This window comes from Eretmochelys imbricata, chromosome 24 (assembly GCF_965152235.1).
Source record: "Eretmochelys imbricata isolate rEreImb1 chromosome 24, rEreImb1.hap1, whole genome shotgun sequence".
Lineage (NCBI taxonomy): Eukaryota > Metazoa > Chordata > Testudines > Cheloniidae > Eretmochelys > Eretmochelys imbricata.
This window is the reverse complement of record NC_135595.1, coordinates 9,791,425-9,814,879: the sequence shown is the minus strand read 5'-3', so window position 1 is coordinate 9,814,879 and position 23,455 is coordinate 9,791,425. Positions and strand designations below refer to the sequence as shown.

General features: G+C 54.1%; 2 protein-coding genes across 2 annotated transcripts; one reads left to right on the top strand and one right to left on the bottom strand.

The window, feature by feature from the left end:
- Positions 1–224: 224 nt before the first annotated feature.
- On the top strand, positions 225–13,017 carry KLHDC9 (kelch domain containing 9). The gene is made up of 4 exons (XM_077841561.1): positions 225–730; positions 1,282–1,432; positions 1,659–1,857; positions 12,854–13,017. The coding sequence occupies exons 1-4, from the start codon at positions 225–227 to the stop codon at positions 13,015–13,017; spliced, it is 1,020 nt and encodes a 339-aa protein (XP_077697687.1).
- A 6,747-nt stretch (positions 13,018–19,764) lies between these two features.
- On the bottom strand, positions 19,765–23,415 carry PFDN2 (prefoldin subunit 2). The gene is made up of 4 exons (XM_077841533.1): positions 23,267–23,415; positions 22,617–22,705; positions 21,771–21,894; positions 19,765–20,084 (listed from the first exon to the last, which is right to left on the bottom strand). Exons 1-4 carry the CDS (start codon positions 23,357–23,359, stop codon positions 19,905–19,907), a joined length of 486 nt encoding a protein of 161 aa, XP_077697659.1. The 5' UTR covers positions 23,360–23,415; the 3' UTR covers positions 19,765–19,904.
- Positions 23,416–23,455: the final 40 nt, after the last annotated feature.

Sequence of the window (23,455 nt, the reverse complement as noted above, 5' to 3'; positions counted from 1 at the left end):
TGCTGAACACATACAATAGACAACACAGTACAGTACTGATAGCCCCTCTGTAGAGATGGGAGGTGACTTGCCTGACATTACCCAGCAGGCAAGGGCAGAGCTGGGAACAGGACTCAAGAGTCCTGACTGTCAGGCCCACTCACTAACCCCATTGCTTCCCTTACAGGCGGGTGGTGCGTCCTTTGGCTGGTGGCACTTTGCCCCTGCAGGTGGGAGCCGGCACGATGGCTACGGGCAGCAGCTGGGCATGGAAGCCCATCGCACGGGACGCCCTGCTTGCACGTGGCTACCACTCGTGCGATGTGGTGCGAGGGAAGCTGCTGCTCTTCGGGGGGCTGAAGTCGGGTGAACTCAAGGAGCCCCCACTGGGGGACGTGGTGGCCTTCGACCCCACCCTGCTGACGGCTGCCACAGTGGCCCCCAACAGCGGGTACCAGCGCAGCCGCCATGACACGGCGGTGCTGGCCGACCGCTGGCTGTGCGTGGTGGGGGGCTGGGACGGCGCCCACAGGGTCTCGGCCGTGTGCTGCTGGGACACCGAGCAGGGACAGTGGGAGCGCTGGGCCGAGGGGCCCTCCAACGACCCCCCCGTGGGGCTCAGCAGCCATACCTGCACAAAGGTGTCGGAGCATGAGCTGCGGGTGGTGGGCAGGGAGGGTGGGCTTCGCACCCAGCGGCGCTTCTCCAGCATCTACACCCTCCGTGTCAACCCTGCCACCAAGACCTACTGGTAGGTCCCTGTGTCCCCGAGGGGGCTCTGGGGCTGGGGCTGGGGCTGGGGCTGGGTCCCCTCCCCCCAAACTGAGAGAGGTGCACATTGACATGGGGACAGCTGGGCCGAGTTGCCCACCCCCTGCAGGGTGGGATCTGATTAAAACTGGGCAGCAGGTTCGAATTTGGATGCACCCCTTAGAGAGATTCACCTATGGTCATGTGGTCCCCCGGAGATCCAGGCTGTGGGAGGAGGGGCCGTCAGGTCTGTTCCCAGCACTGGGGAGGCCTGTGCCCTAGAAATGGCCATTGCAGTGCCCACTGGGCATGAGATCTGGATTATCAGTTCCCCGATGCCCAGGAGAGTTGGGATCCAGGATTTTGGTTTCCGCCCAAGGCAACCATGTGAAACCATTTGGTTTCCATGTGGATCCACACCCCCAAAGTTTAAGGGTGCTCAGGTCCTAGGGCCCCATGTATTGGGATGCTCCCCTAAATTAACACCCCTGGGCATTGTGGGTGGGCCTGGTGGCCCATGCCAAGCACCCGTAACGCCTCCCTGTTGTCTAGGTACAAGGAGGAGGAATCACGGACAGCCTCTCGGGCTGGACATTCGGCCATGCTGCTCCGCAATGCAGGTGGCTACCAGCTGATGGTGTTTGGGGGCCGTGACTCCTCCGACTGCGAGGTGGCCGGGCGCTGGGGCAAGGGAAAAATCCACGTGAGTGTCTGATGGCTCTGGACTGTCACTGCCCCAGAATGAGCCCTTTGCTCCTGCCCCACTCCCCACAGCGCCCCCTGGTGGGAGAGACTGGGACTGGAGTAGCTGGGAGCTCCCACAGCCAGTGCTTCTGCCCCACTCTCCACAGCGCCCACTGGTGGGAGAGGCCAGGGCTGGAGTAGAGTAGCAGGCAAATCCACAAACTGACCCTCCTCCTTCCTCCTAGGTAGAGTCCATCCATGCTCCCAAGCTAACAGAGCAGCTCTCCCGTCTGGTTGGCTCCGAGAATGGCTCACGGCAGGCTCCAAAAGGCCTGAGGCACCAATCCTGCACGGTGGTGGGTCCCTTCGTGGTGGCTTTTGGTGGGGAGACCCTAACGAAGGGGCGAGACACCGTCTGTAACGATCTCTATGTCTACGATACAAGTAAGAGAGGAGACAACGGGCGCGCATGTGTGTATGTATTACTGCCCTCCACTGGGTGGAATCAGAACTGCTGAGTCCATGCATCACAGCCCCCGTACTGCACAGACCTAATGGGGAGTCTCCTTTAGCTCAGGTGTCAGGTGTTCATACTGGAGACAGGAATCCTAGAGTCACATCCCTACACCCATGGGGGCAACCTTTATGTCCCCGCAGAGCTCCCCGCCCGTGCAGCCTCCCTCTAGCCACTTTCCTCTTGATGCTGAAGTGCAACCGCTACAAACTACAGCTTCCAACATGCGTCACTCCATCCTGCTCGCCATTGTGCATTGTCTCTTGGGAGCTGTAGTTTCCACTGGTTGCCCCTGGGGAGTGAAGATGAATGTGACCTCTCAGGCTTTCCTCGCCTGTCAGTCAGGCGGATCTTGCAATCCAGTCGAGCTGGCAATCCAGACCTGGGCTGGGTATAGTTTGCAGCCCACTTCTCCGCTGGCCTTTCCCAGGCAGGGTACAACAAGAGGGGAGGATTTCAGAGCTGGGCATTCAGAGATTCGGGTCTGGATTCCAGTGTTGCCATCTCTCACGATGTTTCTGCACGTCTTGCAAGATCTGGTGCTTTTCTCAAAGCCCCGGCTCCTGGAATCATGCAGTTAGAGGCGAAACACAGCTCTTATCTCGTAAAAAACTCAGGCTCTAGCCCTCCCATCCCAGCTGCAGAGACAAGCATGCAAACGTGTGAGCCCGAAGCCTGACGGTGAATAGGAGGAACCCAAATTGTATTAGTTTGTTTTTTATTTTTTTAATGTCCTGATTTTGGGGGCCTGGCTTGTGATTTTTGAATGGTTAGGGCTGGCGATATTATGACTCTCCTTTAGGTTAACACCCTTTGCACCACCCACTACCAGGGCCCGAGTGGGACTGAGAATTGTGGTCTTCCTGTGTGAACCACAAACTCCAGGCTGGTTATCCGGCTAGCTGGGCTCCATCACCTCAGATGTCACAAACCCAGCAAAGAGAGGAAGAATAGCCTGGAAGGAAGGATGGCCCAATGGCTAGTGGGCTAGCCGGGGCACTAGGAAACCTTGAATCAACCCCCACTTCTGCCACATATGCCCTGGGGGACCTTGAGCAAGTCACGTGAGCCTAGTTTCACAGAGGCACTTTTAGGCACGTAGAGAAGCCCACTGGTACACGCTGCGATTCCCAAAGCCACCACTTGCCCCCAGGCTCCCTACGTGCCCATGGAGAGAGGCATCTTGGACTGTCATCTGCAAAAGCCAGCCAGCTAGGAGTTAGGCAACGGGAGATCCTGACAAGAGGACTGTGTCTTAACCCCCACACCGCGATCCACAACCAGGATTCCTCTTTGGAAGTCAGTACCTCCGGCTCCTTGTGGCAAGGGGATGTGGGAGACCCCTCCCTTATACCTCTCAGCCCTGCAGTCAGGTGATGTGGGAGACCCCAGTTCTCGTCCCCCTCTGCCCGATATGGGAAGGGACTGGAAGAGCAGTCTTGCACCTCTCAGATTTGCACCCCAAACCGTTGGGTTACGAGCTATTCTGATGGGGGGACTCCCTCCACCTCTCCTGTTGGACCTGTTCATTGTGAGTTGGTGTAGTGATTCTGGCTTTGGTGAGACACTTCTGAGAGTATCTGATGTATCTGATGAAGTGAGCTGTAGCTCACGAAAGCTCATGCTCAGATAAACTGGTTAGTCTCTAAGGTGCCACAAGTACTCCTTTTCTTTTTGCGAATACAGACTAACACGGCTGTTACTCTGAAACTTCTGAGAGTGTCAATTCAGGACAAATAGCTCAAAGCAGGGCAGTCACAGCCCAAGGCTGGGGTTCCTTTGCACACCAAGGCAAACCAAACCAGCCAGACAGAGAAGACTTTGGTTTTACCCCACTGGCTAACCATAAGTCATACAAACAATTCCCTTAGACGCTCCAGTTTCCTAGTATCCCCACCAGTGCCATTCGTTATGGGGAGAAATGGTTACGAAAACCAATACCCCAGTAAAAGAAAAAAAGTTCTCCTGGTTCCAAAGGACCAAGCCCCAGATCAAGATACAAATCAGATCTTACCCACAAATCACACTGTTGCCAATCCTTTAGAATCTAAAATCTAAAGGTTTATTCATAAAAGGAAAAAGATAGAGATGAGAGCTAGAATCGGTTCAATGGAAACAATGACGTACAGTAATGGCAAAGTTCTTGGTTCAGGCTTGTAGCAGTGATGGAATAAACTGCAGGTTCAAATCATGTCTCTGGAGAACATTCCCAGCTGGGATGGGTCATTGGAAAGCGTAGGGGACAATTTCCTGGTGCAAGTGCTGGAGGAACCAACTCAGGGCAGAGCTCTTCTTGACCTGCTGCTCACAAACCGGGAAGAATTAGTAGGGGAAGCAAAAGTGGATGGGAACCTGGGAGGCAGTGACCATGAGATGGTCGAGTTCAGGATCCTGACACAGGGAAGAAAGGAGAGCAGCAGAATACAGACCCTGAACTTCAGAAAAACAGACTTTGACTCCCTCAGGGAACTGATGGGCAGGATCCCCTGGGAGAATAAAATGAGGGGGAAAGGAGTCCAGGAGAGCTGGCTGTATTTTAAAGAATCCTTATTGAGGGCGCAGGAACAAACCATCCCAATGTGTAGAAAGAATAGTAAATATGGCAGGCGACCAGCTTGGCTTAACAGTGAAATCCTTGCTGATCTTTAACACAAAAAAGAAGCTTACAAGAAGTGGAAGATTGGACAAATGACCAGGGAAGAGTATAAAAATATTGCTCAGCCATGCAGGAGTGAAATCAGGAAGGCCAAATCACACTTGGAGTTGCAGCTGGCAAGGGATATTAAGAGTAACAAGAAGGGTTTCTTCAGGTATGTTAACAACAAGAAGAAAGTAAAGGAAAGTGTGGGCCCCTCACTGAATGAGGGAGGCAACCTAGTGACAGAGGATGTGGAAAAAGCTAATGTACTCATTGCTCTTTTTGCCTCTGTCTTCACGAACAAGGTCAGCTCCCAGACTCCTGCACTGGGCAGCACAGCATAGGGAGGAGGTGACCAGCCCTCTGTGGAGAAAAAAGTGGTCCGGGACTATTTAGAAAAGCTGGACGAGCACAAGTCCATGGGGCTGGATGCGCTGTATCCGAGAGTGCTAAAGGAGTTGGGGGATGTGATTGCAGAGCCGTTGGCCATTATCTCTGAAAACTCATGGCGATCAGGGGAAGTGCCGGACGACTGGAAAAAGGCTAATGTAGTGCCCATCTTTAAAAAAGGGAAGGAGGATCTGGAGAACTACAGGCCAGTCAGCCTCACCTCAGTCCCTGGAAAAATCATGGAGCAGGTCCTCAAGGAATCAATTTTGAAGCACTTTGAGGAGAGGAAAGTGATCAGGAACAGTCAGCATGGATTCACCAAGGGCAAGTCATGCCTGACTAATCTAATTGCCTTCTATGACGAGATAACTGGTTCTGTGGATGAAGGGAAAGCAGTGGACGTGTTATTCCTCGACTTTAGCAAAGCTTTTGATACGGTCTCCCACATTACTCTTGCCATCAAGTTAAAGAAGTATGAGCTGGATGAATGGACTATAAGGTGGATAGAAAGCTGGCTAGATCATTGGGCTCAACGGGTAGTGATCAATGGCTCCATGTCTAGTTGGCAGCTGGTGTCAAACGGAGTGCCCCAAGGGTCGGTCCTGGGGCCGGTTTTGTTCAATATCTTCATTAACGATCCGGAGGATGGAGTGGACTGCACCCTCAGCAAGTCTGCGGATGACACTAAACTGGGAGGAGAGGTAGATATGCTGGAGGGCAGGGATAGGATACAGAGGGACCTAGACAAATTGGAGGATTGGGCCAAAAGAAATCTGATGAGGTTCAACAAGGACAAGTGCAGAGTCCTGCACTTAGGACGGAAGAACCCCATGCACCACTACAGACTAGGGACCGAATGGCTCAGCAGCAGTTCTGCAGAGAAGGACCTAGGGGTGACAGTGGACGAGAAGCTGGATATGAATCAGCAGTGTGCCCTTGTTGCCAAGAAGGCCAGTGGCATTTTGGGCTGTATAAGTAGGGGCATTGCCAGCAGATCGAGGGATGTGATCATTCCCCTCTATTCGACATTGGTGAGGCCTCATCTGGAGTACTGTGTCCAATTTTGGGCCCCACACTACAAGAAGGATGTGGAAAAATTGGAAAGCATCCAGCGAAGGACAACAAAAAGGTTACGGGACTGGAACACATGACTTATGAGGAGAGGCTGAGGGAACTGGGATTATTTAGTCTGCAGAAGAGAAGAGTGAGGGGGGATTTGATAGCTGCTTTTAACTACCTGAAAGGGGGTTCCAAAGAGGATGGATCTAGACTGTTCTCCTTGGTAGCAGATGACAGAACAAGGAGTAATGGTCTCAAGTTGCAGTGGGGGAGGTTTAGGTTGGATATTAGAAAAAACTTTTCACTAGGAGGGTGGTGAAGCACTGGAATGCGTTACATAGGGAGGTGGTGGAATCCCCTTCCTTTGAGGTTTTTAAGGTCAGGCTTGACAAAGCCCTGGCTGGGATGATTTAGTTGGGGTTGGTCCTGCTTTGAGCAGGGGGTTGGACTAGATGACCTCCTGAGGTCCCTTCCAACCCTGATATTCTATGATTCAGTCCATTGTTCAGAGCTTCAGTTTGTAGCAAAGTCCCTCCAGAGGTCAGAAGCAGGATTGAAGACTAGATGGAGATAAGGCAGCTGCCTTTTATAGTGTCTTCCAGGTGTAAGGACACCTCTTTGTTCTTACTGTGGAAAATTACAGCAAAATGGAGTTTGGAGTCATATGGGCAAGTCACATGTCCATGCGTGACTCAATTCTTTACAGGCGGCAGCCACTGCTCACATGCTATCTTGAACATGCTATCTCAGGAAGACTTCTTATGTGGATTGGAGTCTCCCAAGGTTCATTGTCCGTTAAGTGTTTCTTGATTGGGCACTTAATTTGCGAATTCCTTTCTCAAGAAGCTGACCAAATGCTTTACTAAGGCTACTTCATAGACTAGACTATCTGGGTTGGAAGGGACCTCAGGAGGTCATCTAGTCCAACCCCCTGCTCAAAGCAGGACCAATCCCCAATTTTTGGCCCAGATCCCTGAATGGCCCCCTCAAGGATTGAACTCACAACCCTGGGTTTAGCAGGCAAATGCTCAAACCACTGAGCTATCCTTCCCTCCAAATCAAAACACATTGATATACAAGTACATAGCCAATATTCATAACTTCAAATACAAAAATGATACACGCATACAGACAGCATAATCATAATTAGCAAATCATAACCTTTCCACAGACACCTTACACGACAACCTTTGTACAATATTTGCTGCAAATATATAACAGTGGTTGCACCAATGATCTATACGGTCACAGGTTATATTAATAATGTCTCAGTTGGACTACAGAGAGAAAGCAGAAGCATGAGAATGGCTTTGTAGCCTGGTGGTTCAAGCACTCACCCAGGATGTGGGGGATCCAGTCCCCTGCTCCACTGACAATTTAGTTATCTGAAGTGCACCAGCCACACCAGGAGAGATTGATGAGCCCCATCTCAGAATGTCCCATAGCTCAATGGTTAAGGTACTTTCCTGAGAGGTGGCAGATCCCTGTTCAAATCCTTTCCTTTACTGGGGGAGGAGGGACTTGAACCAGGGGTCACTCATGCTCCAGGTGAGCATCCTAACCACTGGGCTAAGTGGCGGGGAGGGGTGTCTCACTCTTCCAACCCCCCCTCAGCTGCTGTGTGTGAACTCACTTCCAGGGCCCCCTCTGGTAGGCAGCCTCTGAGCACGCCTGCCGGCTCAGATCCTGGCTGCGAGGTAGGTGGCTCGACGTCTGTCTTCCCTGGTTCATGAATTCCTGCGGGGCTCAGGTGGGAGACGGGCTTCCAGGCACCTACAGGGGGCAGCAATGTATGTGCCCAGAGGCAGGAACTTAGGCGCCGAGAGAAATTTTGCCTGCAAACATGTTGGTGCCAAGTGTGGTCACCTTTGGGGCCAGTGGGAATTTGGTGATTTGCAGTGGAGCCTTAAACTGGGATTTAGGTGCCTAAATACAGATTTAGGTGCCTAAGCCTGGGGTTTAGGCACTTTTGTGAATCTCAAGGCCATAGTCTCTCCATTTCTCACCTGTACAATGGGAGTAACAGCCCTGCCCTACCTCCTGGGGCTGTTGTGACAATAAATACATCAAACGTTGGGGGGTGCTTAGACATCCCGGGCCCAGGGCCAGATAAGGACTTCAGAGTTCTAGAGCAGAGCCAAACGTGCCCTCAAAACATATACAGTTAAATAAAATGTTAATATTTCATGTAGGGTTTCAATAAGAGCCAATTTCTCTAATGACCAATGACAGTTTCCCCTGCCCTCTTTGGAAGCTGCTGCTGATCATTTTCATAAGGCAGCATCTTTAAAAGGGAGTGGGGAAACATCTTTAAAAGAGAAAAAAAATTTCCATTGCAATGTTATCATTCCCCTGTGGAACTCGCTGCTGCAGGATACAGTGGAGGCAAGTTGTTTAATGAGGATTACAACGAAGGGATTGTAACACTGATACAGCTGAAGACAGCCCCTGCGGTCACAGTAGCCAGGAGAAACTTCTAAGGGTTTTCAATCCTCATGCTTCAGGGCATGAGCTGGTTGGAGGTCAGGAGGGAATGTATTGCATGGCACAGGTGTGGTACATTTGGCAAGGGGAGGGTCCTGGTCATTAATATCTGCCTCTGTAGCTTTTGACACTGGTTGCTGTCTGCGACAGGAAGCGGGACAAGATGGTCTATCTGGAGGAAGCAGGGTACCAATCCCTGCAGCATGGTGCCTCTGATCGTTTGAATTGTAACAGCTCTCCTGTGAAAAGAGATATTATCCCCATTTCACTGATGGAGAAACTGAGGCACAGTAAGGGCTTGTGATTGCCCAAGGTCACCCAGGGACAGGGCTGGGGTTAGAAGCCAGGAGTCCTGGTTTCCAGTCCTCCCTAAATCCCATTCTCCCCCTGTTTTTTTTTTATTTAAATCCTGGAGGAGTCCCAAGCCCATATCTGTTTGGTATCAGCTGTCATCTTTGATGTGCAATAGCTCTGACCTGGAGAGCGGCCTGGGAACTGACACAGCAAGAGGGGCGGAGGGCACTGAGCATCAATTTTGGCCCAGCTGTCTGAGAGCCTCAAGCTGCTCCTTTCCTATTGTGTTTTCCAGGATGCTCGCCACCAAGCTGGTCCCGCTTCCCCTGCTCAGATCGGGGCCAGAAGAGAGTCGGGCACCGCACATGCCTTTGGAACGACAAGCTCTATCTTGTGGGGGGCTTTGGCCCAGATGGGAAGACCCCCTGCCCTGAGATCTGCGTCTTAGAGATCCCCCAGTGAGGAAGAGGAGAGAGAGGAGGACGTCCCCCTCCTCTCCGGCGTCCTCCCCACTCATTCCCTGGCAATCGCGCGGCTCCTGCAAGCGACCCTGAGAGCCAGCTCTGTTTATGTGTAATAAAAGTGCCCCTTGTTGGCCCAGCTCCCCCTCCTCTCCACAGGGAGCGGCACGCTGGCACCAGGGACTTAACTCAAACAAGAGAGAGATTGGGGAGAAAAAGTTTCTTTGCCTAAGAGTCAGTCCCCCTCGCCGGTCTCTAGGAACACACAGTCGGCTCTCTGCGGCCTCCCGCACAGCCAGGAGAGGCCAGGTGTGGTGGTGCTGACATGTCTCAGGGGGAAAAGAAACCAAACATGGCGGAATGGGGCAGGTCTGCGTGGTCTGCTGAGAGCAGGGGAAGGGCAGGGAGCTGTTCTCTTCCTCCACGGATCACCGTTAAAATAAAGCCTTCCACCCTCTCGAGAATTCATCAGCGGAAACGACTGGCCGGCCCGTCCCTTGTCCTGAGGCAGGGCCGGGAAGCAGCCTGGTGCTAGAACCAGGCCTGGAGAAGGAAAGCTGTTCCCAGCCGTTCCCTAGTTCGCGTGTGAAATGACTTGAGGGGGCGAATGGCGGGGGCCTGCACCACCAGCCCCCAGGAAGGAGGCTGTGCCCTCCAGCACACAGACTGGTTTCCCCGAAGTTCCAAGCCGCGCTGTCGGCGGATCGCTTAGTACGGCCAGCCCGGCCCTCAGCTCGTGCCAGGAGAAGGGACCTTGGCTTCCGTACAGCTCTCACGACATCACAGCCAGAAACTCTCCCACATTCGTATGCCAACTGAGCGCTTGTAAATGAAAGAGGCCTCAGCTGGGACAAGTCCCCAGCCAAAGGACTTGGCATTAATCACCTCCTAAAAATAACTTGGGCCCGTGCTTGCTTCCCCATTCAGAGCATGATATGGTGGGACATCACGCCCTCTCACACTCTTCTGCCAGCCACATGGTCCTGCAGATGTACCCCACCCTACAGTGGGAACATATGTGCCCACCACTTCCCTTGGGGGGCACACTCAGCAAAGGGCCAGGGATGGATCCCAGGGCGAGGGCTGGTCTCCTTTCTGCCCCCCAGCCCTGAAGGTCACAGCTGAGGCACGGGGGTTGCGGAGCGAAGGGAGGCTTGCATGCTCTGGACGCTGTAGAGGAGCAAAGACAACCACCCTTGCTGGGGAGGGGAGGGGGAAGAGGGTGGGGAAGGCCTGCTCCAACATGTGCATGCCCACGCCTAGCTGTGCTCACCCTCCGTATGTTCCAGCCCTTTCCACCAGGCTTGTCTAGTTAGGCTGTAAACTCTTTGATATGAGGACTGGTCCCCCAGTGTGTTGTGTGTGCAGCATCCAGCACAGGGGCCCCGATCTCAGTTGGGGGTCCCCTTAGCACTACTGGACTACGTGCACTGACTGTTTCAGACTCTCTGCAAACTCAGGCGGGCATCTCTGCAGCCGAGGTGGGTTTTCTTTGCACTCATAACACCTAGAGATTGAGTTATTAAAAATGTCTTCTGCTGAGACGGTGGAGAACAAGGTCTGTGCATGCCCCAGCCCCTCCTTCGGGTTCTGGAATTAAGCCCCAAAACACTGGGCTGAACTGCCAGTTATCTCCCAGCAACCACTGGGGTCACAGCTCCAAAGTCCTGGCCTGGAATCCAGAGGGATTAGCGCAGATTGGGTCCAGGTTGCTTCTACCCAGCAGGTCACAGAGAGTTTGTCTCTGACTCCTGGTTTAGCTCCAGCCAGCCATTCCCCACCGCTGGTGCAGGAGAGTTTTATTTCAGGCCCAGGGTTGCAGTTTCAGCAGGGAGCGGGGATGGACAGTGAACCTCAACCACCACGCGCAAGCTGGGTTTTGCCCTGGAAAAGCCAAGCCCTCTGACAGCCAGCACCTGAATGGGCTGGGAGGGTAGGAACAGAAGGATGGATCCTCTGCTGATTTAAAGGGTGCAGCACCATGCATCCATCAGCTAAGGGGCAGGACTAGAATATGAAGCGCCCCTGGTTTTGTTTCACCAAAAACTGTACCACAATTAACTTTGTTCTGAGGCGGAGCTGGATGGACTGTCAAGCAGTGGCTTTCAAGCTTTTTTTTTCTGGCCACCGAGTTGAAGAAAATTGTTGATGTCCGTGACCCAGCGGAGCTGGGGATGAGGGGTTTGGGGAGTGGGAGGGGCTCAGGGCTGGGGCAGAGGGTTGCGATGCGGGGGTGAAGGCTGTGGGGTTTGGGGTGCAGGAGAGTGCTCTGGGTTTGGGGGGGTTCAGGGCTGGGGCAGGGGTGCAGGAAGGGGCAGGGGTCGGCTGGGAGTGCAGGCTCTATGGTGGGGCCGCGATGAGGGGTTTGGGGTTCAGGAAGGGGCTCCGGGTTTGGGGGGGGGCTCAGGGCTGGGGCAGAGGGTTGGGGTGTGGGAAGGGGGCAGGGCTCGGCTGGGAGTGCAGCCTCTGGGGTGGGGCCACAATGAGGGGTTTGGGGTGCGGGAAGGGGCTCTGGGTTTGGGTGGGTTCAGGGCAGGGGATTGGGGCATAGGCTTAACTCAGGCAGCTCCCCGGCAGCAGTGGGGATGCTAAGGCAGGCTTCCTGCCTGTCCTGGTATCGTGGACCACGCTGCACCCCAGAAGTGGCCAGCAGCAGGTCCAGCTCCTAGGCAGAAGCATGCAAGCAGATCTGCATGGCTCTTGCCTGTGGGCACACACACCCCCCAGATCCCATTGGCCAGTTTCCGTGCTCAGGGTGGGGGCAGCACGCGGAGCCCTGTGCCCCCCCGCTTAGGAGCCGGACCTGCTGCTGGCTGCTTCCAGGGCTCAGCGCGATGTCAGAACAGGTAGGGACTAGCCTGCCTCAGCTGGGCAGCACCGCCGACGGGACTTGTAACGGCCCGGTCAGTGGTGCTGACCAGAGCCGCCGCGGCCCAGCACCTTCCATTCTGCAACCCAGTGCTAGGTCGCGACCCGCAGTTTGGAAACCACTGTTGTAGAGCAGCTGCAGTGATTCAGCCTAGAGCAAACCAGCTACAAATTCTCCAACCTAGGATGCAGCCCAGCCTCCCGCATCCTTGTGCTAACACTAACGGAGCCACCAGTTGCAGGATCCCTGCTGCTGGAGGCCAAGCGGTTGAAGTTCAAGTCCTCTCTCCAAAAGCCTCTCAAAGCCAATGGCCGAGCGTGTTTGATGCCCTGCAAGCAGCCGAGGAATCCATGGAGAAGCAGAGGGACTGGTTCCGCAGGCAGAGTGCCCCACACGTGGTTACCGGCTTTGGCTCTAAAATTAGGCCAGGACTAAAAAGCAGGAGGTTTAGTGGCATCCCAGCAAACAGGGAAAGAAAAACGAATAAGAGGGATAGGGATACGAGGGAAGGTGCTCGCATGGATTGGTAACTGGTTAAAAGATAGGTTTCAGAGTAGCAGCCGTGTTAGTCTGTATCTGCAAAAAGAAAAGGAGGACTTGTGGCACCTTAGAGACTAACCAATTTATTGAATTGGAACTGACACAGCAAGAGGGGCGGAGGGCACTGAGCATCAATTTTGGCCCAGCTGTCTGAGAGCCTCAAGCTGCTCCTTTCCTATTGTGTTTTCCAGGATGCTCGCCACCAAGCTGGTTCCGCTTCCCCTGCTCAGATCGGGGCCAGAAGAGAGTCGGGCACCGCACATGCCTTTGGAACGACAAGCTCTATCTTGTGGGGGGCTTTGGCCCAGATGGGAAGACCCCCTGCCCTGAGATCTGCGTCTTAGAGATCCCCTAGTGAGGAAGAGGCGAGAGAGGAGGACGTCCCCCTCCTCTCCGGCATTCTCCCCACTCATTCCCTGGCAATCGCGCGGCTCCTGCAAGCGACCCTGAGAGCCAGCTCTGTTTATGTGTAATAAAAGTGCCCCTTGTTGGCCCAGCTCCCCCTCCTCTCCACAGGGAGCGGCACGCTGGCACCAGGGACTTAACTCAAACAAGAGAGAGATTGGGGAGAAAAAGTTTCTTTGCTAAAGAGTCAGTCCCCCCCGCCGGTCTCTAGGAACACACAGTCGGCTCTCTGCGGCCTCCCGCACAGCCAGGAGAGGCCAGGTGTGGTGGTGCTGACATGTCTCAGGGGGAAAAGAAACCAAACATGGCGGAATGGGGCAGGTCTGCGTGGTCTGCTGAGAGCAGGGGAAGGGCAGGGAGCTGTTCTCTTCCTCCACGGATCACCGTTAAAATAAAGCCTTCCACCCTCTCGAGAATTCATCAGCGGAAACGACTGGCCGTCCCGTCCCTTGTCCTGAGGCAGGGCCGGGAAGCAGCCTGGTGCTAGAACCAGGCCTGGAGAAGGAAAGCTGTTCCCAGCCGTTCCCTAGTTCGCGTGTGAAATGACTTGAGGGGGCGAACGGGGGGGGGGGGCCTGCACCACCAGCCCCCAGGAAGGAGGCTGTGCCCTCCAGCACACAGACTGGTTTCCCCGAAGTTCCAAGCCGCGCTGTCGGCGGATCGCTTAGTACGGCCAGCCCGGCCCTCAGCTCATGCCAGGAGAAGGCTCATGCCGTCCTTTACCGGATCCTTGGAAAGGAGAGAGGTGGAGAGACGAGCATAGTTTGTTAGAAAACCCCTTCGACTCAGGCCAGGCCGGAAAGGCCAGGGAAGGAGCAAAGGGGACTTGGGGCCCAGCTGCTGGGTCTCCATTTACTGTTAGGTTTCAGAGTAGCAGCCGTGTTAGTCTGTATCTGTAAAAAGAAAAGGAGGACTTGTGGCACCTTAGAGACTAACCAATTTATTTGAGCATGAGCTTTCGTGGGCTACAGCTCACTTCATTGGATGCATTCAGTGGAAAATACAGTGGGGAGATTTATATACACAGAAAACATGAAACAATGGGTGTTACCATACACACTGTAATGAGAGGTTTCAGAGTAACAGCCGTGTTAGTCTGTATTCGCAAAAAGAAAAGGAGGACTTGTGGCACCTTAGAGACTAACCAATTTATTTGAGCATGAGCTTTCGTGAGCTACAGCTCACTTCATCGGATGCATACCGTGGAAACTGCAGCAGACATTATATACACACAGAGATCATGAAACAATACCTCCTCCCACCCCACTGTCCTGCTGGTAATAGCTTATCTAAAGTGATCATCAAGTTGGGAGTGATCAGGTAAGGTGAGCTATTACCAGCGGGGTGGGGGGGGGAGAGAGTGTGTGTGTGTGTGTGAGAGAATCAAGGTGGGCCATTTCCAGCAGTTGACAAGAACGTCTGAGGAACAGTGAGGGGGGGAGAGGGAGGTGGGAAATAAACATGGGGAAATAGTTTTACTTTGTGTAATAACCCATCCACTCCCAGTCTTTATTCAAACCTAAGTTAATTGTATCCAATTTGCAAATTAATTCCAATTCAGCAGTCTCCCCTTGGAGTCTGTTTTTGAAGTTTTGGGGGGTTTTTTTTTTGAAGAATTGCCACTTTTAGGTCTGTAATCGAGTGACCAAAGAGATTGAAGTGTTCTCCGACTGGTTTTTGAATGTTATAATTCTTGACGTCTGATTTTTGTCCATTTATTCTTTTACGTAGACACCGTCTAGTTTGACCAATGTACATGGCAGAGGGGCATTGCTGGCCCATGATGGCACATATCACATTGGTAGATGTGCAGGTGAACGAGCCTCTGAGAGTGTGGCTGATGTGATTAGGCCCTGTGATGGTGTCCCCTGAATGTGGACACAGTTGGCAACGGGCTTTGTTGCAAGGACAGGTTCCTGGGTTAGTGGTTCTGTTGTGTGGTGTGCGGTTGCTGGAGAGTATTTGCTTCAGGTTGGGGGGCTGTCTGTAGGCAAGGACTGGCCTGTCTCCCAAGATCTGTGAGAGTGATGGGTCGTCCTCCAGGATAGGTTGTAGATCCTTGATGATGCGTTGGAGAGGTTTTAGTTGGGTGCTGAAGGTGACGGCTAGTGGCGTTCTGTTATTTTCTTTGTTGGGCCTGTCCTGTAGTAGGTGACTTCTGGGTACTCTTCTGGCTCTGTCAATCTGTTTCTTCACTTCAGCAGGTGGGAATTGTAGTTGTAAGAATGCTTGATAGAGATCTTTCAGAGTAGCAGCCGTGTTAGTCTGTATTCGCAAAAAGAAAAGGAGTACTTGTGGCACCTTAGAGACTAACCAATTTATTTGAGCATGAGCTTTCGTGAGCTACAGCTCACTTCATCGGATCGGTTCCGATGAAGTGAGCTGTAGCTCACGAAAGCTCATGCTCAAATAAATTGGTTAGTCTCTAAGGTGCCACAAGTACTCTTTTTGATAGAGATCTTGTAGGTGTTTGTCTCTGTCTGAGGGGTTGGAGCAAAATGCGGTTGTATTGTAGAGCTTGGCTGTAGACAATGGATTGTGTGGTTTGGTCTGGATGAAAGCTGGAGGCATGTAGTTAGGAATAGCGGTCAGTAGGTTTCCGGTATAGGGTGGTGTTTATGAGACCATCGCTTATTAGCACCGTAGTGTCCAGGAAGTGGATCTCTTGTGTGGACTGGTCCAGGCTGAGGTTGATGGTGGGATGGAAATTGTTGAAATCATGGTGGAATTCCTCAAGGGCTTCTTTTCCATGGGTCCTGATGATGAAGATGTCATCAATGTAGCGCAAGTAGAGTAGGGGCATTAGGGGACGAGAGCTGAGGAAGCGTTGTTCTAAGTCAGCCATAAAAATGTTGGCATACTGTGGGGCCATGCGGGTACCCATAGCAGTGCCGCTGATCTGAAGGTATACATTGTCCCCAAATGTGAAATAGTTATGGGTGAGGACAAAGTCACAAAGTTCAGCCACCAGGTTAGCCGTGACATTATTGGGGATAGTGTTCTTGACGGCTTGTAGTCCATCTTTGTGTGGAATGTTGGTGTAGAGGGCTTCTACATCCATAGTGGCCAGGATGGTGTTTTCAGGAAGATCACCGACCGATTGTAGTTTCCTCAGGAAGTCAGTGGTGTCTCGAAGATAGCTGGGAGTGCTGGTAGCATAGGGCCTGAGGAGGGAGTCTACATAGCCAGACAATCCTGCTGTCAGGGTGTTTAAAAGATAGGAAACAAAGCGTAGGTATAAATGGTCAATTTTCAGAGTGGAGAGAGGTAAATAGTGGTGTCCCCCAGGGGTCAGTTCTGGGACTGGTCCTATTCAACATATTCATAAATGATCTGGAAAAAGGGGTAAACAGTGAGATGGCAAAATTCGCAGATGATACAAAATTACTAAAGATAGTTAAGACCCAGGCAGACTGTGAAGAGCTACAAAAGGATCTCTCAAAACTGTGTGACTGGGCAACAAAATGGCAGATGAAATTTAATGTTGATAAATGCGAAGTAATGCACATTGGAAAGCATAATCCCAACTCGACATATACAATGATGGGATCTAAATTAGCTGTTACTGCTCAAGAAAGAGATCTTGGAGTCATTGTGGATAGTTCTCTGAAAACATCTACTCAGTGTGCAGCGGCAGCCAAAAAAGTGATCAGAATGCTGGGAATCATTAAGAAAGGGATAGATAATAGGACAGAAAATATCATGTTGCCTCTCTATAAATCCATGGTACGCCCACATCTTGAATACTGTGTGCAGATGTGGTTGCTGCATTTCAAAAAAGATATGTTGGAATTGGAAAAGGTTCAGAAGAGGGCAACAAAAATGATGAGGGGTATGGAACGGCTTCCATTTGAGGAGAGATTAATAAGACTGGGATTTTTCAGCTTGGAAAAGAGACGGCTAAGGGAAGATATGATTGAGGTCTATAAAATCATGACTTGTGTAGAGAAAGTAGATAAGGAAGTATTGTTTACTATTTCTCATAACACAGGAACCAGGGGGCACCAAATGAAATAGGCAGCAGATTTAAAACAAATAAAAGGAAGTATTTCTTCACACAATGCACAGTCAACCTGTGGAACTCCTTGCCAGAGAATGTTGTGAAGGCCAAGACCATAACAGGGTTCAAAAAAGAACTAGATAAGTTCATGGAGGATAGGTCCATCAGTGGCTATTAGCCAGGATGGGCAGGGATGGTGTCCCTAGCCTCTGTTTGCCGGAAGCTGGGAATGGGTTACAGGGGATGGATCACTGGATGATTACCTGTGCTGTTCATTCCCTCTGGGGCACCTGACATTGGCCACTGTTGGAAGACAGGATACTGGGCTAGATGGACCCTTGGTCTGACCCAGTAGGGTCATTCTTATGTCTTATGTCAAAAAGCGAGCGAACACCAAATACAGTCAGTTTGCATTAAGCAAAAGCTAAGTGATGAATGCTTGAAATTTTGTACAGTTCCCAGCTGTTGACTTGTTCGTCCCACCCTGTGTCCTATTTCTAGATGCATCCTAGGGGTTCAGGCTGTCAAACCCTTCAATCTCCTTCCCTGGTTGAGTCCAGGTTGATCCAATTAAATCATCATTGGGATGGGGGCCATGCTGCAGCTGCAAACTTTCTTGCTTAGCTCTGCGCTTTTTGGCTGTAAAAGATCAACATGCTCAAGTTTCTGGCTGGGGAGATCTTCCCAGTATCCCAGTGGAATTTTAGGGAACTTGACAGGTTCGCGTTAGGCCAGGGATTATGCTGAACTGTGATCTCCCTTCAGCAGCGGGGGCAGCAGAGCCATGAAAGCAATATCCTTTCACAGTGTAATGGAAGTGGAACTGCTCTGTGCTAATTTATAACCCCTACGTGCTGGCTTGGTGACTGAGATGTTATTGGAAGACTAGAGTGGTTTAGTTTAATGAGAGTGCAGCTGCAAGGAATAACAGCTCCAGCTAAGCAAACATGTGAGAAAGTCAAGAGACAGGGCCAGGCTGGGAAGAGGGCTGGGAACCAGACAGTAGCAGTTTGAAAAGAGATCAGAGTCCTCGAATTCAAGGCCAGATCCAGCTAGACTGAGCTCCCCTCTAGCACAGGCCGTTAAACACAACAAGCGCACAAGCCGACACCCAGAATTAGACCATTGCACATGTGCGTTGTAGAGGAGCTGTTCAGGGAGGGCTTTGGGGGAACCGTGCTGCTTTACACAGACCCCACTGGCATGTGTCAAGTCAGGCCTGGCTTGGGGAGGGCAAGGCCTTACGTAAGACAGGCCTGGGTATAGACCGTCTGTGATTTGAAATCCATTCCCTCCTAGTCACTTTGTTAAAATAAACAAGCCTGGGGTTTAAGAAGCTGCTTGATCGCTGTATTCACCACAGTGCCCAGCTGCCGAAGAAAAGAACCAAACCCAGCGGGACCTGGTGGGAAAGTGAGACTGAGATGCTGGGGGCTGTAGCCCAGGGCCCATGCAAAAAGTGGGACAATCATAGAAGATCAGGGTTGGAAGGGACCTCAGGAGGTCATCTGCTCGAAGCAGGTCCAATCCCCAATTAAACCAATCACAGGATTCCATGACAGGAGAGCTGAAGGCCCCAGGGTGGGGCAGTCAAAGCAGGTCCCGAGACGCCTCTAGACCCGTCCCTGTGACACAGAGCTCTGCTACAGCCAAACAACCTCCACTGACGTCAACCCCGCAGCCAGACCCCATGAGAGAATGGCCACAGATGGGGAAATCAGCTTCGTCCATGAGCGTCAGATGCATCCAGCAGGGAGCCAAGGGCCTGGCCTCCACTCAGAACTTGGGAAAATGCTGCCAAGACCATTGGGTTTGGTGGGGTTTTAAAGTCATGGGGGGGTGCTGCTGGCAGGGCCAATGCTCTCATCCTTGGTTTGGTTTGTGTGTGTTTGGTTTGTGGGCCCGCAGGTGGCCAGGCCAGTGGGAGCAGGGCATGGACTTGCTCTCTCTCAGTTCTGTACGGCAAGAAGCAGCTGGCAGATGCGGGGTGTAACAGCCTGGGAGCCCCAGCGCGTGGCAGCGTCTGAGGCCAGAGTTTCTGCAGACAGCAGACATTGCGACCGAACACAATTTTTCACGAACCCCCTGATTTTTCCATAAAACCATGGAGGGAAAATTCTCCACCAGCCCTAACTGGAAGGCGCCTAGTGACCTTTTCTCCTGGCAGCAGGGAGGGGATTCCCATGGGACAAAACAGGTGTAATGCAGCCACTGACTCCCATCCCTCCATGCCCAATGCTGCGGCCAGGCAGCACATCTGGCTCCACTTGTTTCCAAGGGGGCTGATTAGACTCATTTGTCACTCGCCACCAGCCGGGGCTCCGGAAAAGGAGCCTCTCCCCGAGACAGGAGCCTCCAAGCGGGAGGGTCGGCCAGCTGGAGGTTCTGGTGGTGGGCCGCAGATCCTTGTTCTTTCTACACAGCAGCACAAATCCAGCTACGGCATGGTCGCGAGGGACACCTGCTTGCTGGCGTACGAGAGCCAAGCCTCAGAGCAGCTACTGGGAGCAGGCATCTGCATAAAAACCCCAGGTGGTGTCTGGCTCCCGCACTGGCAATATCGTGAGAACTCAAGGACCAACCTATAGAGTGGCCATCCCTTCCTGGTAGCCGGTGCCCCTGCTTGGTGGGCAGAAGACACTAACCTCTAGGGGGCCAGTCCAGCCCCTCCCCCAGCCCCACATTCACCTAAGCTCGTGACAGAAAAATGTTTATTTAACAAAAAAAAAAATATTACAAGAGCGACACCAAATAATAAAGTTAAGCCTCAGGGGTCAGGGAGGGGGAGGGAGGCAGAAAGTCCTTTGGGAAGGGGCCTAGACACAGTGGTCTCCCCACTAGGAGACCAGGACCCCGGCAGAGCTGGTCTTGGCTCCTGCCCCGTCGGAGCTCTCCTTGGGCGGCGGTTTCTGGTCGTCCTCCCCCATCACGCGGATGTTGTGCTTCTCCCGGAACTCATTCAGCTCCTGGCCCTTCGCCTGCAGCTGTTGGGTCAGGGTCTCGATGATTTTGTTGATCTGCAGGGTTGGAAGCAGGGAGGGAGGGAGTCAGGGCTGGGGTGCAGGGCGGGCACCAGCATGCGCCTCCCTCCACCCCCCTAGGGTGGGTCTGTTGCAGGGATGGGCAAACTTTTTGGCCTGAGGGCCACATCTGGGAATAGAAATTGTATGGCGGGCCATGAATGCGGGAGGGGGTGAGGGCTCTGGCTGGGGGTGCAGGCTCTGGGGTGGGTCTTGGGATAAGGAGTTTGGGGTATAGGAGGGTGCTCTTGGGCTGGGACTGAGGGGTTCGGAGAGTAGGAGGTGCATCAGGGCTGGGGTGCAGGTTCCGGCTGGGGGTGCAGGCTCTGGGGTGGGGCTGGGGATGAGAGGTTTGGGGTGCAGGAGGGTGCTCCAGGCTAGGACTGAGGGGTTTGGAGAGAGGGAGGGGGATCACGGCTAGGGCAGGGGTTTGGGGAGAACTCAGGGGTGCAAGCTCCGAGCAGCACTTACCGCAAGTGGCTCTCGGAAGCAGTGGCATGTCCCCTCTCCAGGTCCTATGCGGATGCACAGCCAGGCGGCTCTGCAAGCTGCCCCATCCGCAGGCACCGCCCCTGCAGCTCCCATTGGAGCACCAGAGGGGGCCATTGGAGCGCACAGGAGCTAGAGCGGGACCATGCCGTGGCTTCCGGGATCCACGTGGGGCAGCCCTCCACCCAGCCCTCCGGCTGGAGCGCCAGAGCAGGGCCGAGCTGTGTGGTGTGGCCCCCGACCCAGTGCCCCGGAGTGGGGCAAGCCCCAGACTCTGCTCCACAGTGAAAGCTCTCGGGCTGGCTTAAAACGGCTCTGGCCCACGGGCCATAGTTTGCCCATCTCTGGTCTATTGCAATCCCAGGCTGAACAGTGCCATCCTCTCCTCTCCATGTATGATGGCAGGGTCACTTAGCCCCAGGCCAATGTGTATGGCCAGAAACCCATGCACCACCACCCAAGGGAGGAGATCAGGGCCACACTGGCCAGGAGTGGGACACAGCTTGGGAGCATATCGCAGCGGTTTGGTCAGTTAACGAGGGGACAGCAGCTGTGCTCACTGTGATGCCAGCAGTGCCCCCTCCCAACTCCCTGAAGGGGAAAGGGAAGCAATCAGCACAGCCCTGCCGGAGACTAAAGATTCAAATTAGGGACTGAGAAGAGCCCAAGCACAGGAGCCCGGATGCCTGGGTTCTATTCCTGTCTCGATTACTGACTCGCTGCGACAGCCCGTCCTGGGAAAACGTGGGAACTGTAATATTTTAATGAAAAACAGACGCGACTCAGTGTCCCCACTCACACTCTGTGCTACCCCCTGGATGTGAAGGGGTTAACTGCTCCTTTGGGACAAGGGATGGCTTGGCAGGGTCTCTCTGGGACCCAGGGCTGGGAGTTCCACAGGTGCTCAGCTCCCCGTGAAATCCAGGAGACACTGATCCTTTCCAGCTCCCACACAGAGCCCCATGGAGAGGGGTCCAGCACCTCCCCACTCCCAGACACGACGCCCCATCCACCCTGCACTAATCACGTCATGGCCCCTCCAGCAAGATGGAGAAGACACTCCATCACCAAGAGAAACAGGGTGCAGCCAGCACCCGTGACCACCCTATACCAGTGGGGCTCAGAGCACAGCAGCATTCCACAGTGGGCGCAGTACCCTCCCCAGATCCTGCCGGTGTCCGGCACCTGCATTACCTGCTCTTTGTTGCTCTCCAAGGCAGGGAGGACCTCCTTGACAGTGCGCTCCACCAGCACCCCGCCCACCATGCGGTAACACTTGCGGGTGGGGTCCACCTCTCGCAACGTGTCGATGACCAGGCTGTGGGAAAGGCAGATGCTGCTGAGGTCCCTCCAGACACCACAGAGAGCGTACAGCCAGGGCTGCAGATCCACAGGCCTGGCTACGTGGGATAGTCTCAGGCCCAGCCTACCCTATACCCAGGGCCCTGTGTTCAGAGTCACGATGGGATGCGGGGGAAGAAGGACGACTCAACTCTTTGGCTGCTGTGCAGTTCTCCAGGCTCCCTAGCTCACCAGCCTACAGCTCCCAACAACCCAAACTCCAGCTCTGCCCCCCTCGCTCCCCCGTCTGGCCCCACTGAACAGTCCAGGGAGCACACACTGGAATCCAATTAAGGATCCCCTGCAGGGAGAGCTGGCGGGCAAGAGGCAGCAGCAGGCAGGTCCCCACGGGGAACTGAAAAGGACAGCGGCCCACTCAGGGTGCCAGCTGGGACTTGGGAGACCAGAGTTCAATGCCCAACTCCACCAGAGTCCCTATGCGACCCTGGGCCTGGGCCTCAGAGATTGGGGTTCTCTGCAGGAGCAGGGGTGGGGCCCAGATGCAGAGCCACCAAGATCAGGGCCACGCCGTGTCTGGCTCGGCCCCTGTGCTGAACTGTGGGGGGCTTGGGAGAAGGGCCACGTGCTGCAGTAGCGGGGAGCCTCCAGGGCCCTGAGGGGCTCGGAGCACAGGGCTCCAGGCTGGCTGGGCAGAGGGCAGCTCAGCGTGGGGGAGGGGGGGCCCGATCCTGCCCCCACCTGTGCTCGTTCAGCTCCAGCTCCAGCTCCGCCGCCTTCGAGGCCAGGCCCCGCTGCTCCTGCCGCAGCCGGTTGAACCCGGCCACCACCTGCAGGGAGAGAGGAAGGTCAGGCGTGGGGGACAGGACCTCACTCAATATACCCCCCCTTCGGGTGCGATGGGCCCGCCCGGCACACACACACACGTCCCCCCCATCCGGTGCGATGGGCTCGCCCGGCACACACACACACGTCTCCCCCCAATCAGGTGCGATGGGCCCGCCCGACACACACACACACACACGTCCCCCCCCAATCAGGTGCGATGGGCCCGCCCGACACACACCCACACCCACACACACACACGTCCCCCCCCAATCAGGTGCGATGGGCCCGCCCGACACACACCCACACACACACACGTCCCCCCCCAATCAGGTGCGATGGGCCCGCCCGACACACACCCACACACACACACGTCCCCCCCCAATCAGGTGCGATGGGCCCGCCCGACACACACCCACACACACACGTCCCCCCCCCATCGGGTGCGATGGGCTCGCCCGACACACACCCACACACACACGTCCCCCGCATCGGGTGCGATGGGCCCGCCCGACACACACACACACACACGTCCCCCCATCGGGTGCGATGGGCCCGCTCGGTACCTGCTCCGCCGTCAGGCCTTTGCCGGCGGATGGAGCTGTCGGCGCGGTCTTGCTCTTCCCACTGTCCGCCATCTTCCCGCCAGTTCTGCGCATGGTCCGTTCCTCCCACTTCCGGGGTCACGACCTCCACCGGCCGGGAAAAAGGGCCCTTCGGGCGCCATATTTGTTTGGGGCACGTCCCCTAGCGAC